The sequence below is a fragment of the Chlamydotis macqueenii genome, chromosome 2 (assembly GCF_036417535.1).
Source record: "Chlamydotis macqueenii isolate bChlMac1 chromosome 2, bChlMac1.mat, whole genome shotgun sequence".
In the NCBI taxonomy this organism is placed as follows: Eukaryota; Metazoa; Chordata; class Aves; order Otidiformes; family Otididae; genus Chlamydotis; species Chlamydotis macqueenii.
Window position 1 is genome coordinate 150370092 of NC_141557.1, and position 16687 is coordinate 150386778.

General features: G+C 38.4%; 1 protein-coding gene across 1 annotated transcript in view; it reads left to right on the plus strand.

Moving 5' to 3' along the window:
- The window catches only part of COL14A1 (collagen type XIV alpha 1 chain), a 115858-nt gene that overhangs the window by 88805 nt on the left and 10366 nt on the right, over positions 1-16687 (plus strand). The window contains exons 36-44 of the mRNA XM_010118641.2: positions 824-877; positions 1281-1376; positions 2627-2680; positions 3895-3948; positions 10814-10867; positions 11791-11862; positions 13834-13869; positions 14303-14369; positions 14873-15061. Coding sequence (XP_010116943.2) covers positions 824-877; positions 1281-1376; positions 2627-2680; positions 3895-3948; positions 10814-10867; positions 11791-11862; positions 13834-13869; positions 14303-14369; positions 14873-15061 — 676 coding nt within the window. The remainder of the gene's footprint in view (positions 1-823; positions 878-1280; positions 1377-2626; positions 2681-3894; positions 3949-10813; positions 10868-11790; positions 11863-13833; positions 13870-14302; positions 14370-14872; positions 15062-16687) is intronic.

Sequence of the window (16687 nt, forward strand, 5' to 3'; positions counted from 1 at the left end):
CTCTAAAGAACGCTCTTCAGTTATGGTGCGAAGTTGTACAAGGTCCTTTTTGAGTACAAAGAAGGGCAGAGTCCTTGTTAAGCTCATGTCCTGAGATATTAAGCAATATACTCAGGGGAGGGAAAAGGGAAATTGATGTGAAAAAAAGTGAAAAGAAGTATCTTTATTTACGCTGCCCTACTGGACAAAAAACATGCAGCATGAATATGCAAAACACGTTCATGGCAGCCATCCATAGATATATGCAACTCCAGTGTCTCAGACAATACTAATAAAAAAGACAACAGTTGGTCAATAAATGATTAACAGATGTAAGCACCGCTGAAGAAAGCAAAAAAGAAAAAAAAATGGGCCAAAGAGTATTTTACCTAAGAGTAGCTCTAAATTAAACCATGGTAAGTCTAGTAAGTAGATCCTGGAGTTATCCTTGCTCAGTCATTGGAAACTCAGCCTTTAACAATGTGGTGATTTCGGTGAGAACTGGCAGATGTGCAGGAGGTTCCAACAACGGGAAGGGAACCCGTGGCCACATGTATATGTTTACATCCCTGTTGTAGCTTTCAATGTTATTTTGATGTTTGCATGGTGTGCATTCTTGGCTCTAGAAAGTAGTCATATCTGTTAAAATCTGTTCCTGTGTATGGCCATACTTAAGTATGTTCTCAGTTTAATTATTCCAGTGGAAGGATATGAACAGGATATTCACTGATTCCTGAACACTGATTCAGGAACAAGATAAAAAAACTGTTTGGGCTTCTCTGTATTTTGTTATTTTTATCTGAGAGTTCTGTTTTTCAGCAAGTCCTGTGCTTGCGCTTCACAGGGTGGTCCAGGTGTCAGAGGTGCCAAAGGTCATCGTGGCGATCCAGGTCCAAAGGTACTTTGTTAGAGCACTTTTCAGCTGAGAGATGCACAGGTTCTTGGTACATCTCTGCTGTATGTAAACCTTGAAATGAATACCAGATTGTCTCTGATGTCGCCGAGGAAAAAGCATAGTGAAATGCCATTGGCGTTTGGTGTGTCTCTTTTCATAACAATTGCTTGTCCTGTTTGTTCCTTGATAAAAGATATAAAATTCAGAATGCTGCTGTCACAGCATAAATCTTCATTTTTTTTGTATTCATAAAGGAACTAGGCAGTTTTAAATTGAACCCTAACTGCTCAATCAAATGTTAACCCATATTTCAGATGTTTTTGAGTCTATTGGTATTTAATTCTTCAAACAGAAGCAGCCTTTGTCCATATGATAAGAGTTTATCTTATGTCCTGTGCTACTTTAGGGACCAGATGGACCTCGAGGTGAAATTGGTGTTCCTGGACCACAAGGACCTCCAGGACCACAAGGACCCAGCGGACTCTCTATTCAAGGGCTTCCAGTGAGACTTATAAAATCAATAGGATTCTTTCCTGTGACATTTTGGACAGCACATGTCTTAGACTAGACTGAAATATCTTTTGGTGTCCTGATCAGAATCTGAATTTCGATATTTGAGGTGAAATCAGAGATTTGTGTTTAACCGATAGTGGACATGGGTTCAATGCCAACATTCCTGTTTGTATTTGGATCTGAACTTTTCATTAGCTGAAGGGATTTGATCGCAGGTTGAATATGACCCAGGTATTAGCATCCAAGATTGGAGATAAGTGAAAAAAAATGCAGTGGCAGTTGTAACGTGGCTCCAAACCAAAATGTTAATATTTTGTCTTTTTCTGGTTGTGGTCTTGCTCATCGCAGATAAGTTCTGACTTGAAAGGTATACCCAAGCAAGAACAACATATTTGCTGCCAAAATTAAGCAAAGGTATTCACTACACTTAAAGAGTCTATCATCAGAGGAGATTATGAAGCCTGGAGTTTGCAATGCTGTTGTGAAATAAGTCTCAGAATTGAATCCTAAACTCACACCGGTAGAATAATGAACCAGCAGCACTGGTCTTATTTCTTATGTGTCAGTGGTAGATGGGTACCAGCAAGCCTTGAAAGGCAGTAGATACATAACTTTTTCTGCTAGACTTTTCTTCTAGAATTTACTACAGTATAATATACTTTCTTCTTTTTACCCTGTCTATATGATACTGCTGTACAATATAATGAAGTGATTTACCAAAACTGTATATTCTTGGTGATGCTGTCATCAGAGAATAATACAGAATACATTAATTATAAGATCAGTTATTTGATCGAGGAATTGTGTTTCTGCATAAAATGTAATTAAAATTAGTTTATTATTTAGAAAAGTGTATCTTTGTCATGTATACGTTCTGTAGAAACATGTCTAGTTTCTGTAGAAATCCATTGGTTTCATCATTATAGGAAATACTTCTGGAGGCTGAAGATAGATTCCTTTGGGGAGAAAAGAAAATAACTACGTTTTTTAACATAAGGACTATGGTTTTGTCAGGTTAATTCTGAAGTCCTTTAAAATTAGTTTTCTTTATTTTCTGTATTTGTAAATTCTTAATTGACAGTTTTGCAAATAGAGTCTATAGGTTTGCTTTCAGCAGGAAAAATAGTCTGTTTCTTAATGGTTGCTTGGTTGTTTTTTTCTAAAGAAGCTGAAAGGAACTTTTAAAAATAGGAACGTAACCATGTATTTGGTTTACTATGTGTGATTCTTAATTTGCAGGGGCCACCAGGTGAAAAGGGAGAGAAGGGAGATCTTGGTTTTCCAGGCCTGCAGGTATTCCCAGAGTTATTGTTTAACCTGTCACTTACTAAGTTTGAATGTTGAATTGACATCATTGTGAATTTAGGGCACGTATTAAAAACTGCTGAGAAGTGTGTTGTTGAGGTGATTTTGAATGGAGATTTAGGATCAGGCATCTAGGGTATGCTGGTGTGCAGTGACCAAATCATTCAGGGCCTGAAGACCCAGTTACTTTCTTGACCTTGTTAAACACTGAAACTGAGTCTCCATAGACTCAGAAACTATCCTCTCTTACATTTCTGCTTACATAGTGAATAATTAGCATTTGCTTGTTTTAACTTAAAACCCATTAAATTCCTCCTGCCATTACCTAAGATGACAGATCAGCTGCTATATCTTTTTGATCCCATCTTTCACAAGATTGACATCTTAAAAAGCCGTAGTATTCAGTGAATCTTACTCAGCTTGTATTTAGTCTGGAGATTGCATTCCAGTTTATTGCTGCTCTCCAGGATCATTTGCCCTTCCCTTTTCAGGTGCACCTCTTCTGCTCATTGTATTCCTCCAGTATTTGTTGGCTGTTACTAGATTCCCCTCTCTTGTTCACATGTACTAGGGATAGTAAACTCATACAGCCTTTCCTCATAGATCAGTTTTGTTAGCTTTCTGGACCACTGTAGTAATGGTCCCAGACTGCTGCTTTGCAGTCTTCATGATCCAGAGTCACGTTTCATCTGCACAACGGGGAACTGCCGGACATAACTTGCAGTCCTCCTCAGGCAGGATTTCCCTTTTGATATTGCTGCACTGACTTCAAATGATATGGAAACAGACTCCATTTTACCAGTGAGAGAGAGAAATAGCAGTTGTGTTTTTAGGTTAAGGTCCTGGTGTTGTGTGGTGGAGTTACACTGACATGGCACTGGAATGACATAGGAAATCAAGCTCTTTTCAGCTTAGTGGCACAGGAAGCCTGACTTGATGAAATTTTCAGTGTTTTTAACAAAGGTTTGAGTGAGGAGGTATGAAGCCTGTGCATTTTAACAATGTGGGTTTAACCATCTTTCATTGAACAGAAATACCTTCTTTACTGAATCTCTTCTATGGCCCCACCCATTATTGAACCCCCTGGTTCCATTTATCCAAAAAGTTTATCCAAAAGCATGTCATACAGTTTCACTGGATGGTGATTTAGTTGTATTCTGTTATCTTGATCTCATCATTTGCCCTCCCTTTATAATGCTTAGGGTGTCCCAGGAGCATCAGGTTCACCTGGAAGAGATGGAGCTCAAGGTCAAAGGGTAAGGTTAAATGAATATGTTTTGCATTTGTTTTAAGAGTTTCCGTTCCATAATGGATATGTTTCCCAGCATGGTTGATTTATTACAGAATCATAGAATCATAGAATAGTTTGGGTTGGAATGGAACTTTAAAGGTCATCTAGTCCACCCCGACTCTGCCATAAGCAGGGACACCTTCAACTCCATCAGGTTGCTCAGAGCCCCATCCAGCCTGGCCTTGAATGTTCCCAGGGATGGGGCATCTACCACCTCTCTGGGCAACCTGTTCCAGTGTTCCACCACCCTCACTGTAAAAATTTATTTCCTTAAGTCCAGTCTGAATCTCCCTCCCTCTATTTTAAAACCATTACCCCTCGTCCTATCACAACAGGCCCTGCTGAAGAGTGTCTCCCCATCTTTCCTGTAGGCCCCCTTTAGATACTGGAAGATTGCTATAAGGTCTCCCCAGTGCCTTCTCTTCCCCAGCTGAACATTGTAGTTATGTCATTTCTGGAGACCCGTATCTCTGTGCCAGTCAGCAGAGAAGACAGAGATAGGGTGGAGTATCCTTTGAGTAATGAGGAGCCATGCACTATGTTTGTGTTTAATCCATGTGCTAGGAGTAGATGTCACTGGTGTCCAGGACTGCCAATTAGTTCATTTGCTTATATGTTTAAAATTAGGTGGTGGCTAAATGGTACATAATTAATATGCAATTCAGTGCAATGGTCTAAATTTACTTTCCAGCTAATTCATGAATAACGGAGACAACTACAAGGGAATTTAATATTGAATGTAAAAAAAAACTGTAGAAACTGCTGACATAAGGAAAAGATGAAGAGTAATATCAAAATTTAGTCAACCTTATCGTGCTTCTGGTAGAACAAATGAAGATACTTGGTCTGTCTAGGAATTGGTAAAAGAATCTTCATATTCATGTGTGCAGTTTAACCCATGAGTCCTCCTCTCTGTCTCCTTGAGAGGCACTGGAAAGTTATTGTTAGCATAATACTAGGTTATTGTCTACAGCAGAAGTTCATCATTATTAGATATGACTTTTCAGTTTCACTTGAACAGGATTTACATATTCATGATCCTTTTTTGGATAGGTTAATGTAACTTGAACTTCAGAGAAATCTGGACCTTCTTTAGGTTTCTGTCATTACCCTGAGACTTTGTTAGAAAAAAAAATCCCTGCAGTGAAATGTGTATTTAAGCTCACTATTATGAATTTAAGCATTGGCATATTTTTGTGTATAAAAGTGATTCCACTGAAATTACTGTAAAAGTTGGGCAATGCACAGAGGAATTTTATTCAGATAAAGATTTACACAACATTATCATCAGATAAATAACCTTCTAATCAGATGAATATCCTTCTAAGTTTTAATTAAGTTGTGGTGAAATATGAAGATAAATATATTCTTTTACTTATTTTATAATACCATGATGCCTTCTTCTGTACAGAAGCTCGTTTTTGCGTGTTTTTAATGTGCTTTTTTTGACTGTATGGAATTTTTTCCACCTAAATTCCCCAAGCTTGGTGCCGCCTGTTCGTCTCCAATAATTACCTGGAGCCTGATGGACATTTGGATTTTTTCCACTGTGCTGTCTAATCTTGATCTTAGCGAGATTGAGGTGACTTGGTGCTAGGCACTGTACACGTGAGTGGTATGTGCCTCCTCTTTCTGCATTCCTGATCATGAGGGACATTGAGCATTCTGCAATTCAGAGAGAACTCTGTGGTTTTACTTTATTCTGTAGCTAACTTTATATTTAGCAGTGGAGGCCCTCAGCCATGTCTTGATGTTCAGAACTGGTCTAGTTCTCCCGTGTGAAAGCCAGAAGGTTCTTGCAGAGAGGTGGCATTTCTGAGAAAAGCTACGGGCAAGACTAGTGCAGCAAAGGCTTTTGATACAGCATGGAAAGGTCATGCAGTGCTTATTTTGTAGAAGACCCCAGTGTTGTCTGTAATAAGGCAGGGCAATTACATAAATTGCTGGTTTATGTAGATATGGTAATCATGCTTAGTTCATGTGTTCACTTTCTTCTGGTGTTAATCAAAAAAACTGGATAAATGACCTAGATCTCATAAAATCAGGTTAGCCTGTTACTGTCTCTGTATGGTCCTTGTGCAATGTTGTCCAGCAGCAATTACTTCTCTGGCAACAAATAATGATGTTATACTAATTTTATGGTGTTGTAACTCATTGATTCCTGTAAAGTTATGACAAAATAAAATTGCCTTTAATGGGTGAAGATTCAAACCAGTGATTTCACCGCAATCTCTTTGAAGGCTAAGCACTGGAGGAAGGCCTAATTCTAAAGGGCACAACTGCAGCAAAGGTGAAGTGGAAAAATGAGAAGTAAATTGCCTTTTTGTATAATGTTCACTTTGTTGGGCTTCCTCCTGTTAGCCAAGATGCCAAACTGTTTTGGAGCTATTATACTACTAGAACTGAGATTTTCTGTTATTCTTAGCTTAGCTATAATTTCCTCATTAGTATTTATTGTTCATTGAAATGTACTAGTGGTACTAGTGCTGTAAAGTACTTAAACAGATGGCTAAATCACACTGATTTTAATGGGAGGTAAGCATGGAACTGATATTTATTGGGAGATCTCAGAGAGCTTTGCTGAACTGGGGATAATGTGCTATTAGACTCAAGAAGTCCTGGAATTAAGTTTTTTTTTTCCTTTCAGTGGCTGGTAGTTGGAATCACTTCACTTTTTACAGTTATTTTTCCTTCCTTTTTGTTTTGATTTCTAGCATTCATAATTTCTGGTTTTTATTGTTGAAATCAATTGAGAAATGGTCTTTTTTGTCCTCTTAATGTTTTAATTCAACAATTGGTCTATAAAGGTTGTTTTTGTATTTCTGAACTTCTGCTTTTTAGTCTCTGGTTTATTTGTTTGTCATGGTTTTTAGTACCTCATTACAAAATAGAGCATATACCCTACCAGTTGTGTGAATTCATACAAAGGTCATTTTCATAATGAAATACCCTCACTATGAAAAAAAAAAGTCAGATATAATAAAAATACCCTGTGAAAGTTGAATTAGAGTAAAAAAAATGTATTGTCTGATAATAAAACAAACTTGATAAATATCTATGATAATATTTTTAATCCTGTCTGGTAACTTGTTTAAATCTACATTTCAGGCTCCACACTAGGAACAGTTTGCCTCCCCTCTCATCAGCTTCCAGTTATAAAAGAGTGTCATAAAAGATTTTATAAAATAGAAAATGGTTTATTTTTGTTTCACGGCTGGGGCTGTGGTTGTTTGGTGTCCTCTCTTACTGTCCCATATTTCTAGCTGGCAATATAGAGAGGTTTTCCTAAAGAGAACAGATTGTGTTTTTCCATCAACTTTTCAACACCATGTTGAAAAATATAGCTTGAATTGCACACATGAGAGAATACAAACTGACATTGTGTTTCTGGTGAGTACGTAGACAGTACTTATTCTCTCATGTGCTTTTGGTTCATCTGTTTCAGCCAAGAGTATAAAGCTGGCTAAGACTGGCTGGCTGGCTGGCTGAGACTCCGTGTAGGTAGAAGGGGGAGAAATCTTCCCTTTCCCATATCTGCATGGCTGCTATCCAAGGTCAGGTCACAATTGCAATCCCTGTTCTTTCTTGCGAAATGCAGGCCACCTGAGAGGACAGATCTACACAGCTGCAACAAGAGAAGCCTAATATATCAGCCTGAGTGGCAAGCATGCTTTGCTTGATGACCTAATATAGGGAGGGATCTCCATCATTCTGATCCCAACTTTGTCTCTCCTGTGCCTGTGACGTTGTCACTGCTTACTGTTGCCTGGTGGTTTCCTCAGGGGTGTCTTCTCCTGGCCAAGCTTCTCCTTGGCAAAGAGGCATGGTTCTTCCTTGGCAGGTTAAAAAGTTCTGGAGGAAGCTCTGCTGGATGAGCTTCCCTATATGTTTGCTAGGGGTGGGACCACAGAGTTAAATTGGCAAGTGATAGATGGCTCTTGCTCAGCTGCTGCAGCTAGATTGTAGTCCAGAAGACCAACGATACCTTATCCTGCTTGAAGATACTATTGTGCAGTAAGATACTGGTAACTGGTAAAGAAGGTTCAGTCTCTTAAACATTTCTTCAGCTTCTAATGGTTCCTGTTCCTGTTCCTGTTTGTATTCTGGTAAATAAAATCCCTTATAAAAAATTCTGTCATAGCTACACTGTTTCTCCATAACTGTTTTTCATGCCAATAGCAAAATATGTCCTAACTGAAGTTAACCTTCGAAAATAATATACATCTTGATTCTAAACCACCCTACATCTGAGGTCAAAATATGTCCCACTCTGTTCTTGGACATGCAGCTCCATGGAGGAGATTCAGTAACTGCACAAGGTCGTTCCTACCCTTGATGGAACTGCATCAGAGAGAAGGTGCTGTTGTGCTACGTACAGTCGTTCTGGAGACGGTTAAGCAAAGAAGAGACTTCAATAAACGGGAGAGTTAATAACATCTTTAAGGCTTCAGTGCTCTGAGTACAACTTCGTGAATTCTGACAGTGCTGTCTTTTCTTCTACATTGCACAGACCAAAAATAATGGGAGAAAGAGCCAGAAGAAATATATTCCCAGTCTTCCTGCCAATTTCCTGGTACCTACTAATCTCCTTTGCTTACTACTCACAGGTTCAGAATGAGCGTCAGATTCATTCTGGCCATCGGATGGTCTGAGTAACATCATCGTCAAACCCTGTTGGCAGCACAAACAAGTATCTTTGCTCTCTTACCTTCCTGAGACAATAGGCATTGCCATACTCTTTTCTTGAACCAAATGTCTCTTTGACTTCATTTATAAATAGCAATTTTCGCATCTAACAATTACAGTAGGAGGTGATTTTTTGGCCAAATGATACAAACACAGTGCCAAGAGAAATGAATCCTAGGAGAATAGACAGGAGATGATTCTTGAGCAGCCAAGAGTAAGAATACTATTCAGAAAAAAAGAAATAATGAAACATATTCACAGAAAATGTAGTAGTTCTGATCATACTGCTTGTTCAACTGTTTGACTTGGATGGGAGAAGGGAGGGACATACAGTGTTATTTTTCTTTAGAAGTTTGTGTGAATCCACACTAGATCCCAGAAGTCAGTGTAAAGCGCTCTATTTCCCTCCTCCTAGTTAAATTAAGTCCTTAAGAGGGTCCAGCCAGTTTTCATCCTGCTTAAGGACTGATTAAAAATAAATGCAGATTACAAATATGAAAGTGTCAGTCTTCCTGAAGGTCTTACTGTTATAAAAACAAGTCTAATTTGCATTATCTTTTAGAGACTTCCATGTTATTACAGAATTGTGAATAGCTGTTATTGATTTTTTCAGAACATTGTTCACAACTAAATGCTTCTTCCAGAGAATGTCAGAAACCCTATTTTGTAATTTTAATGCATTTCCAAGTTCCTTATACCATTCTCTATTTCCTCTAGAAACACTAGTTTTGAAGACTGAGTACACTTTCCTTTGCAAATTTATTTAGTTGAGCTAGGCTTGCAATCTTTTCTCTGTATATGTCGTAAAACTACTGAGATAGAGACACTGCTGGTACCTTTATTTCAGTGCCACTGAGCTGTGACATTTGCTTCAGTTCTTACTGTGATAGGGGAGCTGCTTTGGTCCTTGAAGCTTCAGGAACTGTCTGGCTACACGGTGAAACAGGAAAGTATTTCCTTATCAAGACTGTGGACGCACAGATGGCGTAATAGGAGTTGACTGTGTGATTTATTTTATCATTGAAACACCCTTCTGGTGGAATTTAAAAAAAATTTTCCAGGTACATGGCAGATAATATTCCCCAACTAGTTTTTTAATGCCAGGTTTGAATCATAGTTTCCAAATTCTGTAAAGCATAAAACTAGAAGTTCATGCTATACTCATTACTAAAATGGTGTCAGAAATAAAGTTTCAGAAAACAAGTACAAAATGAAAAAGATGTGAATTTTTTTTCTGAAGCTCTATGAGATACTGAGGCCTAGAATGTTCTTTACTCTGTGTGTCGGCATAAGACACATGCAGGACCCTCTCTTTCCTTCTGCTCTCACCTCCATAATCTGATCTTGAGCCAGAGGTAAGATCATATTGCTCCCTTTTTAGGCTGTGTAGTAATTAAAGAATTGACTTATGACAGGCTGTTCAGAAATCAGTGCATGTGGACACAAAATGTGCACATTGGTTAATTTGCAGGAATACTTTATTAATAGTGTATTCTTTTCTACATCTGGTCAGTCTTTTTTTTCTGTGATTTGTTGCTTTCCAGTTTCCAAGTTATCTTTAGTTTTTGGCTCTCATTTCTGGAAGCTCTGAAGCATGTTCATAATGTAAACCACATGAGCATTCCTGCTGCTTCCTGAGTCGGGACCTCGGTGATGGCTAGTACATATGTACAGTATTGCTGGGCAGAGAGATAGCCTCTCAATTGCCATCTTTCAGCACTTAATCAGTAGGACTGTGAATAGTTGCAACCAGTGAGAACAGATGTAGACGTGTGACCCAACGCTCTCATTTACCTCACTACAGCAGCGTTATAGGTGATACGTACTCAGAGGTGAAAATTGCCAGTACAAAGGGGTTTGCATTGCTGCTTCTTACTTCAAAAGTATTGTGAGACTGGTTGGATTAAAAAAAAATATTAGCTATACTATAGCTCCTTTTCAGAAATAAACCCTCCCCAGGGCAAATAAGGGAATTATCTTCTAAGAAACCACTACCACCAGTTATTAATTTAAAATAAACAAACACAACCCAAAACCAAACAAACAGAAAAAAAGAAAAAAAAAATATCTTCTAGATGAAATGGAACAGATTCGTGAATTAGATATAAAAATCTGATAAAATTGCATGTATTTCTCTTTTATAGGGCCTTCCTGGCAAAGATGGACCCACAGGCCCACAAGGACCCCCTGGCCCAGTGGTGAGTATTGTCCATGGAATTCATTACTGTAAAAACCAGCAGGTTACGGGGGGATTATAGGTCACTGTTAGCTAGGCTTCAGCAGATAGACCAAGGCCAAGGGTTCTTCTTGGAAGTTAAAATTCTCATGACGCATAGAACTGGCAGACAGCTGCTTGTCCAATTTAATTTCTTTCCATTCTTACTTAGCTCAAGAAAAAATGTCTCCCTTGGTAAGGAGAGACAGTTATTCCATCAGTAGATTGATAGCTTGGTTTTAGTCAAGTAGCTGCACTATATAAAGGGAATTAGTGCTCCTAACATTTGAAACAAGACTTTCTTTTTGTAAGAAATTCTAATTAGGTTTGTTAGTTGAAGTGAATTGCCACATTTTGCTTGGTCTGGAGGCTGGAGGTAAGTGCAGGTGTTCAAATACTCTCATAGAGTGATCAAGAAAGAGCAGAGGCCACATTTAGCCTTCGAAGCGAGACGTAGTTGCCTCCAGAATCTGTCTCATCTTTCTCAGCTAGGGCAGCGAGGCAAGGTTAGTGCCTTCTTGATAGATTTAATAAGTTAGGTGAAACTGCTGATGGTATTGAGTATTTTCCAAGCAATCCTGTTCTTTCTACAAAGAATTTTTTGAGTCATCACCATGAACACAGTAGGAACATCACAGGATTTAGTCTTGTGGTTCAGCAATCTGTGCCTGTTTCAGAAAGCAAGCAGCGCAAGTCCATTTTCCAAGTGCTTTTCTCAAAGCTATGCTTTTGGTGCTCTTTTTTTCTGCAACATGCACTTTTTAGTCCTCTTTCCCAGCATCTCTGGTTTTGGCAGAACTCTCTGCTTTGTGTACTTCCTCTTCATAACAGTTATTTCTCTGATCAGGATTCATGGATGTTGATTGTCATCTCCACTAAGGATTCTCTTTCCCTTTTTCCATGTAGGGCATACCTGGTGCTCCAGGTGTTCCAGGTGTTACTGGAAGCCAGGGGCCACAAGGTGATGTTGGAGCTCCTGTGAGTACAATTAGTTAATATTGCTGTATTTGCTGTTGTGCATTAATTGGTTTCTGATCCTGGCTACACTGTTTTGCAGAACTGCTTAATATTTATAGTTTGTGATCTGTTTGCAGTTAGTGCTTAAGCAAAACATCATATTGGTCTGTCTTTGTTCGTTTCTCATAATTAAATTTATTTGTTATTCTTACAGACAATGTTTGAAATACAGGGATTAGAGAGTCAAAACACAAGATTAAAATATAGACATTAAAACATAACAGTATGTGAATTTGTAGTCTGTGTGTAATTAATTTCTCTTTTTTTTCCTTTGCACTTCAAGTAGCTCTCAGGAAATTAAAGTATGTAATTTATTAACTGGAATATTTCAAAAATATTATTCTGATTTTCAAACTGCGAAAATATCGCATGAATAAAAAACTGTCTGTCACAGTTTCTCTGTATTTACACTAGGACAACTGACTAATGATCAGAGCTTTTTCTATAATATTATTATAAATTTGACCATCAGTTTCATTGAGAGGAAAATTATACCCTCTATACCAAAAATAAGTATTAGGAACCCTAATTTAACTAACAGAAAGGAATAAAACTATAAATGAGTGTGTAAATGATGAAGAGAGAAGATCTCCAGTGGACCTCTTTTTGTCTCTAACAGTTTCAATAATATTGCGTATTCACATTTAACACTTGACCAGTTGGTTAATTATAAAGCCTGCTCACTGTTTTTTTTCCAGTGAATGTTCTATTTAATTTTTAAAGCCATTGGATTGTGACAGTGTGTACTTCTGACTCAATTTGTAGAGTAGAATTGGTTTTTTGAAATCTGGTTTGATTTGGCGATTTAGTCCAATGCAAGCATTTTTATTTGGTTAAGTGGAAGTAAAATGATTGATAATATATAAACAAAGATAATAACCTAATGCCCAGTTCTGCATAGTTTCTAAGTGTAATCATGGAATCTACTAAGGAGATTTGAATAGCTATGGAACTTATTACTATCGATGTGTAGCATGCTGACTGTTCAGTTCCTGTCCAAACACATGTTCCAGATATTGAACTAGCTTTCCTAGAGTGTAGATACTCCTGTGAGTCATGCAAGACCTCTGCTGTGAATATTTAGACTCCAGGAGTTCTGAAAAAAAAACCATCTAGATGGGTGAAAAATTATTGAGTTTCAATAAGTATCTTTCCCAAAAGATAGAGGAATAGAAAAGAGGCCTTCAAATAGTCTTGCAGTCTTGGGACAAGTTTCTTCTTTCCCAGGATAGAAATATATCTGTGCACAGATATATTATATAAAGATATATCTATATGTGCTTTATATAATATGTGCTTTAACGATACTTCAGCCAGCTGGTTACCTCTTCATGCAGACTTTTCCTCGCTTCAGGAGTTCCTAAGAGATGTCTAGCCTACCCCAAAAACCTCCATTGGTGAAGTTGAAACTGCCCTAGACAACTTGTACCAATCCCCGGTGATCCTTACCGTCATTACAGTAGTGCATTATCTTTCATGTCAGACTTAATTTTCTGTGCAATTTAATCCCACTGCCGACTCTGTTTGTAGTGGATGCAGAGTCTTGGCGTGGCAAATGCTACAAATTTCAGATTGATATTTTGTCTCCCATCAGCCTTCTCTTCCTTATACTCAGTGATTATTAGACCCATTTCAGCCATGTGAAATGCATCACCTAGTAGTCTACCCTTGCTGACATTTTAAACAAGAGAATTCAGTATGTGACAAACCCCTGAGAAAGTCATTGTTGCTGTGTAATCACCAAATGTGAACATTTTGTTGTGTATTGAAATGGAAAACATGTATTTGTTATTGTCACATGGTGTCCTGAAACCATGTTCCTTGTTTAGTTTTTCTTCTGTTACTGTGATGCTGCAGGGAAAACAACATTTAGGTGTTAAATTTGGAGCAAGAACAAAATGAGAATTAATTTTGTATTGAATCTTTTTATAGGGTCCTCCTGGAGCTAAGGGTGAAAGGGGTGAGCGGGTAAGTCTATGTTTGTGTTAGCCACCATTTTTTTTCCTGTCCGGCCTCCTGTCTCATAGAAGGCTTTCTCCGACAATTTATGTTTCTCTGTATTTACAGGCACAAGAGTTTTCTCTGTGCAATCAGGCAAACTTTCCTTCTTTTCCAGACATTGTCTTACATACAGCTACAGTAACATTTTGAAGGTGAGAAGTATGTGGCATTAAGCATGCCTTCAAATCTCTCACTAGCGTTATCTTCTCCAGCCTCTGTTTGCTGGCTAAAGACAGTACTGGGATCCAGGGAAGTCCCAAAACGTTTTTGGCTATTTTTTTTCTCATCAGTGAGCATATAATCTCTCAGGGATAATAAATATCTTTCATTCCTCTAAGTGTTTTCAAGACAGAAATGATTAAAAAAATGATGTTATGACACTGTTGCTGCTGTTATCCAGGGTGATCTCCAGTCCCAAGCGATGGTGCGTGCTGTTGCTCGGCAAGTGTGTGAACAACTCATCCAGGGTAAGTACATTTATAGTTCATATGCTTCTATCTCTAGAAGGGATTCCTTCTTGCCACAATTATTTACAAATATGATGCTTCTCAGAACATCCAAGGGTATCTATTCATTTTAGGCTAGACACTCAGGATTTATGTTCCAACTAGACTTATGTTCAAATGAATTTATATCCAATTAGAGCTGATCAGCATCAGGCATCTAAAAAAATCCCTTGAAATGTCTCCAATCTATTTTAGTATACAGAAGCTTCTGCTGTAAGAATTTGAAATTTTTATAGTCATAAAATAAAAAAAAACAACAAAGCAAGGAAATATAATTCTACACAATAGTTCTTCCCGTTTTCTGTGTACTCCCTAAACCACTGTTTCTCCACAACAAGCACACAAGTTCATATTATCAAAACACAACAGACCAGAGCCTTACGGACCTGCGAGTTCTCTGTTCAAACTTAGCTTAACCAGATTCTCCACTGCAACTTGAAAATGAGCACATTTTTTCCTGACAGGTCATATGGCAAGATATAACTCAATTCTGAACCAGATTCCAAGCCAGTCTGTCTCAACACGAACCATCGCAGGACCTCCTGGTGAGCCTGGTCGGCCAGGGGCTCCAGGGCCACAGGGTGAACAAGGATCACCAGGCATGCAAGGGTTTCCAGGAAGTCCTGGTCAGCCGGGAAGACCAGGAGAAAGAGGTAGGTTTCGTACTTTGCATAGAAAAAAATATACCTGCCTTTCCTGATACATTTTGATGGCTTTTGTCTTCTATCTAAATGTGAGAACAACAATTTTCTCACTAGTTGATTGGTGAGCTCAACACAGACCATAATGAAAGCTCTGAAGACTCTCAGTCATGAAGGTGACTGAGCCAGGTGTGATTTGGCAGGATCAGATAGAGGTTAAATGCCTAAACTGCTGAAGATTGGTGTAATCTAATTGGGAACATCACATCACATCATGCTTTCATCTCAGTGGGACTCTGAAGTAAGCTGCAGTTGTAAATATATAAGCAATGGAGCTTTTGGAAAAGGCAACTGCAAAACTGATGCGTGTTGGGGAAAGATTGAGCTTTTCTGCTAAACTTGAAATGTCTTAAGATTTCTAAGTTGTGATAGTCTGAAAGGAGCAAGGTTGATAAAAAGAGGGAAAAACATCCTAGTTTATGGGAGGTTGAGAGGATGAAGGAGAGGAAATTGTGAGATCAGAGAGAAGTAATACAATTAACTGTTCGTTTACAGTAATTCTCCTATATTCTTATATGTATGCTGGATTCCTTTCTCCTTTCCTCCTCCAGCATTATCTAATAAAGAAACAAGCTCCATGTTGTGATTTACTTTTTCTCTGTACAACCCTGGCAGTCTTTGGTGTATCAGAGCAGCACTAACAAGAGGTAGAACTGAGTGGATCTATAGTTGTGAAAGTGCTCTGAAGACCGTCACATGAGGAAGTGACCAAAAACCCAGGAGAAAAGAGAGATGGATTTATGTTGCTGTTACAAAATCTGCTAACTGGGATTTTAAAAATGAATTGCTATGAAGGCTATTGAGTGCAGGAGCTTAATAATTCCAGTTCACAGTAGCCATGAGGACCAGAGTTAAAGCATCGTTTTGAAAAGAAAGTCTTTGAGTGAACCTGTGAGTCTGTGGGTCCTTGCTTCCCCTCAAGACTGTAATTCTAATTACCTTCTTGAAAAAAGAGACAAGACTTATGGTACTAGCCTCTCAGTTATGCTGCTGCCTGCTCCAGCTGAGTGAAGACCAGACACTGTCCAGAAAAAAAGAGGAATGAGAGGGTGGGAGGCAAGTAGGAGAGAAAATTGGAAGAGACAGCAAGTGAGGAACTGACTTTAAAAGTGGTGACTTGGTGAGACTGAATGCATATTTCAGGGTGGATGCTTAAAATACTGGTATATTTTAAATGGCTTCTCAGGCAAGAACTGTTTAAGTGCACAGAGTGTTTTGCTGGGGCTTCAGGAAGAGAGGAACCAAAATGCCAGGCTATAAAAAGGGAACCCTGCCCAGCATTTAGCGTGGATTTTCCATTGCATTTTTGGTGCTGAGAACCAGACCTGCATGTTGTACCAGTATAAAATCACAGAATAATTAGATATAGTCATTTACATGAAAGATGATGTGGTTTAACTCACTACTGGTAATACTAGTGTCTGGGAAGCAGCACTGGCCATAGGGTGAGTACAGAAAGGGTAAAAACACATGAAAAATAATATATTTTCCTCTCTATATAGATAACTGATGTTAGAAGGGACTGATTTTGGCAGGTAGTGCTTATGGGGAGTTTTGTACTTGGTAGAGAGCAAGCTC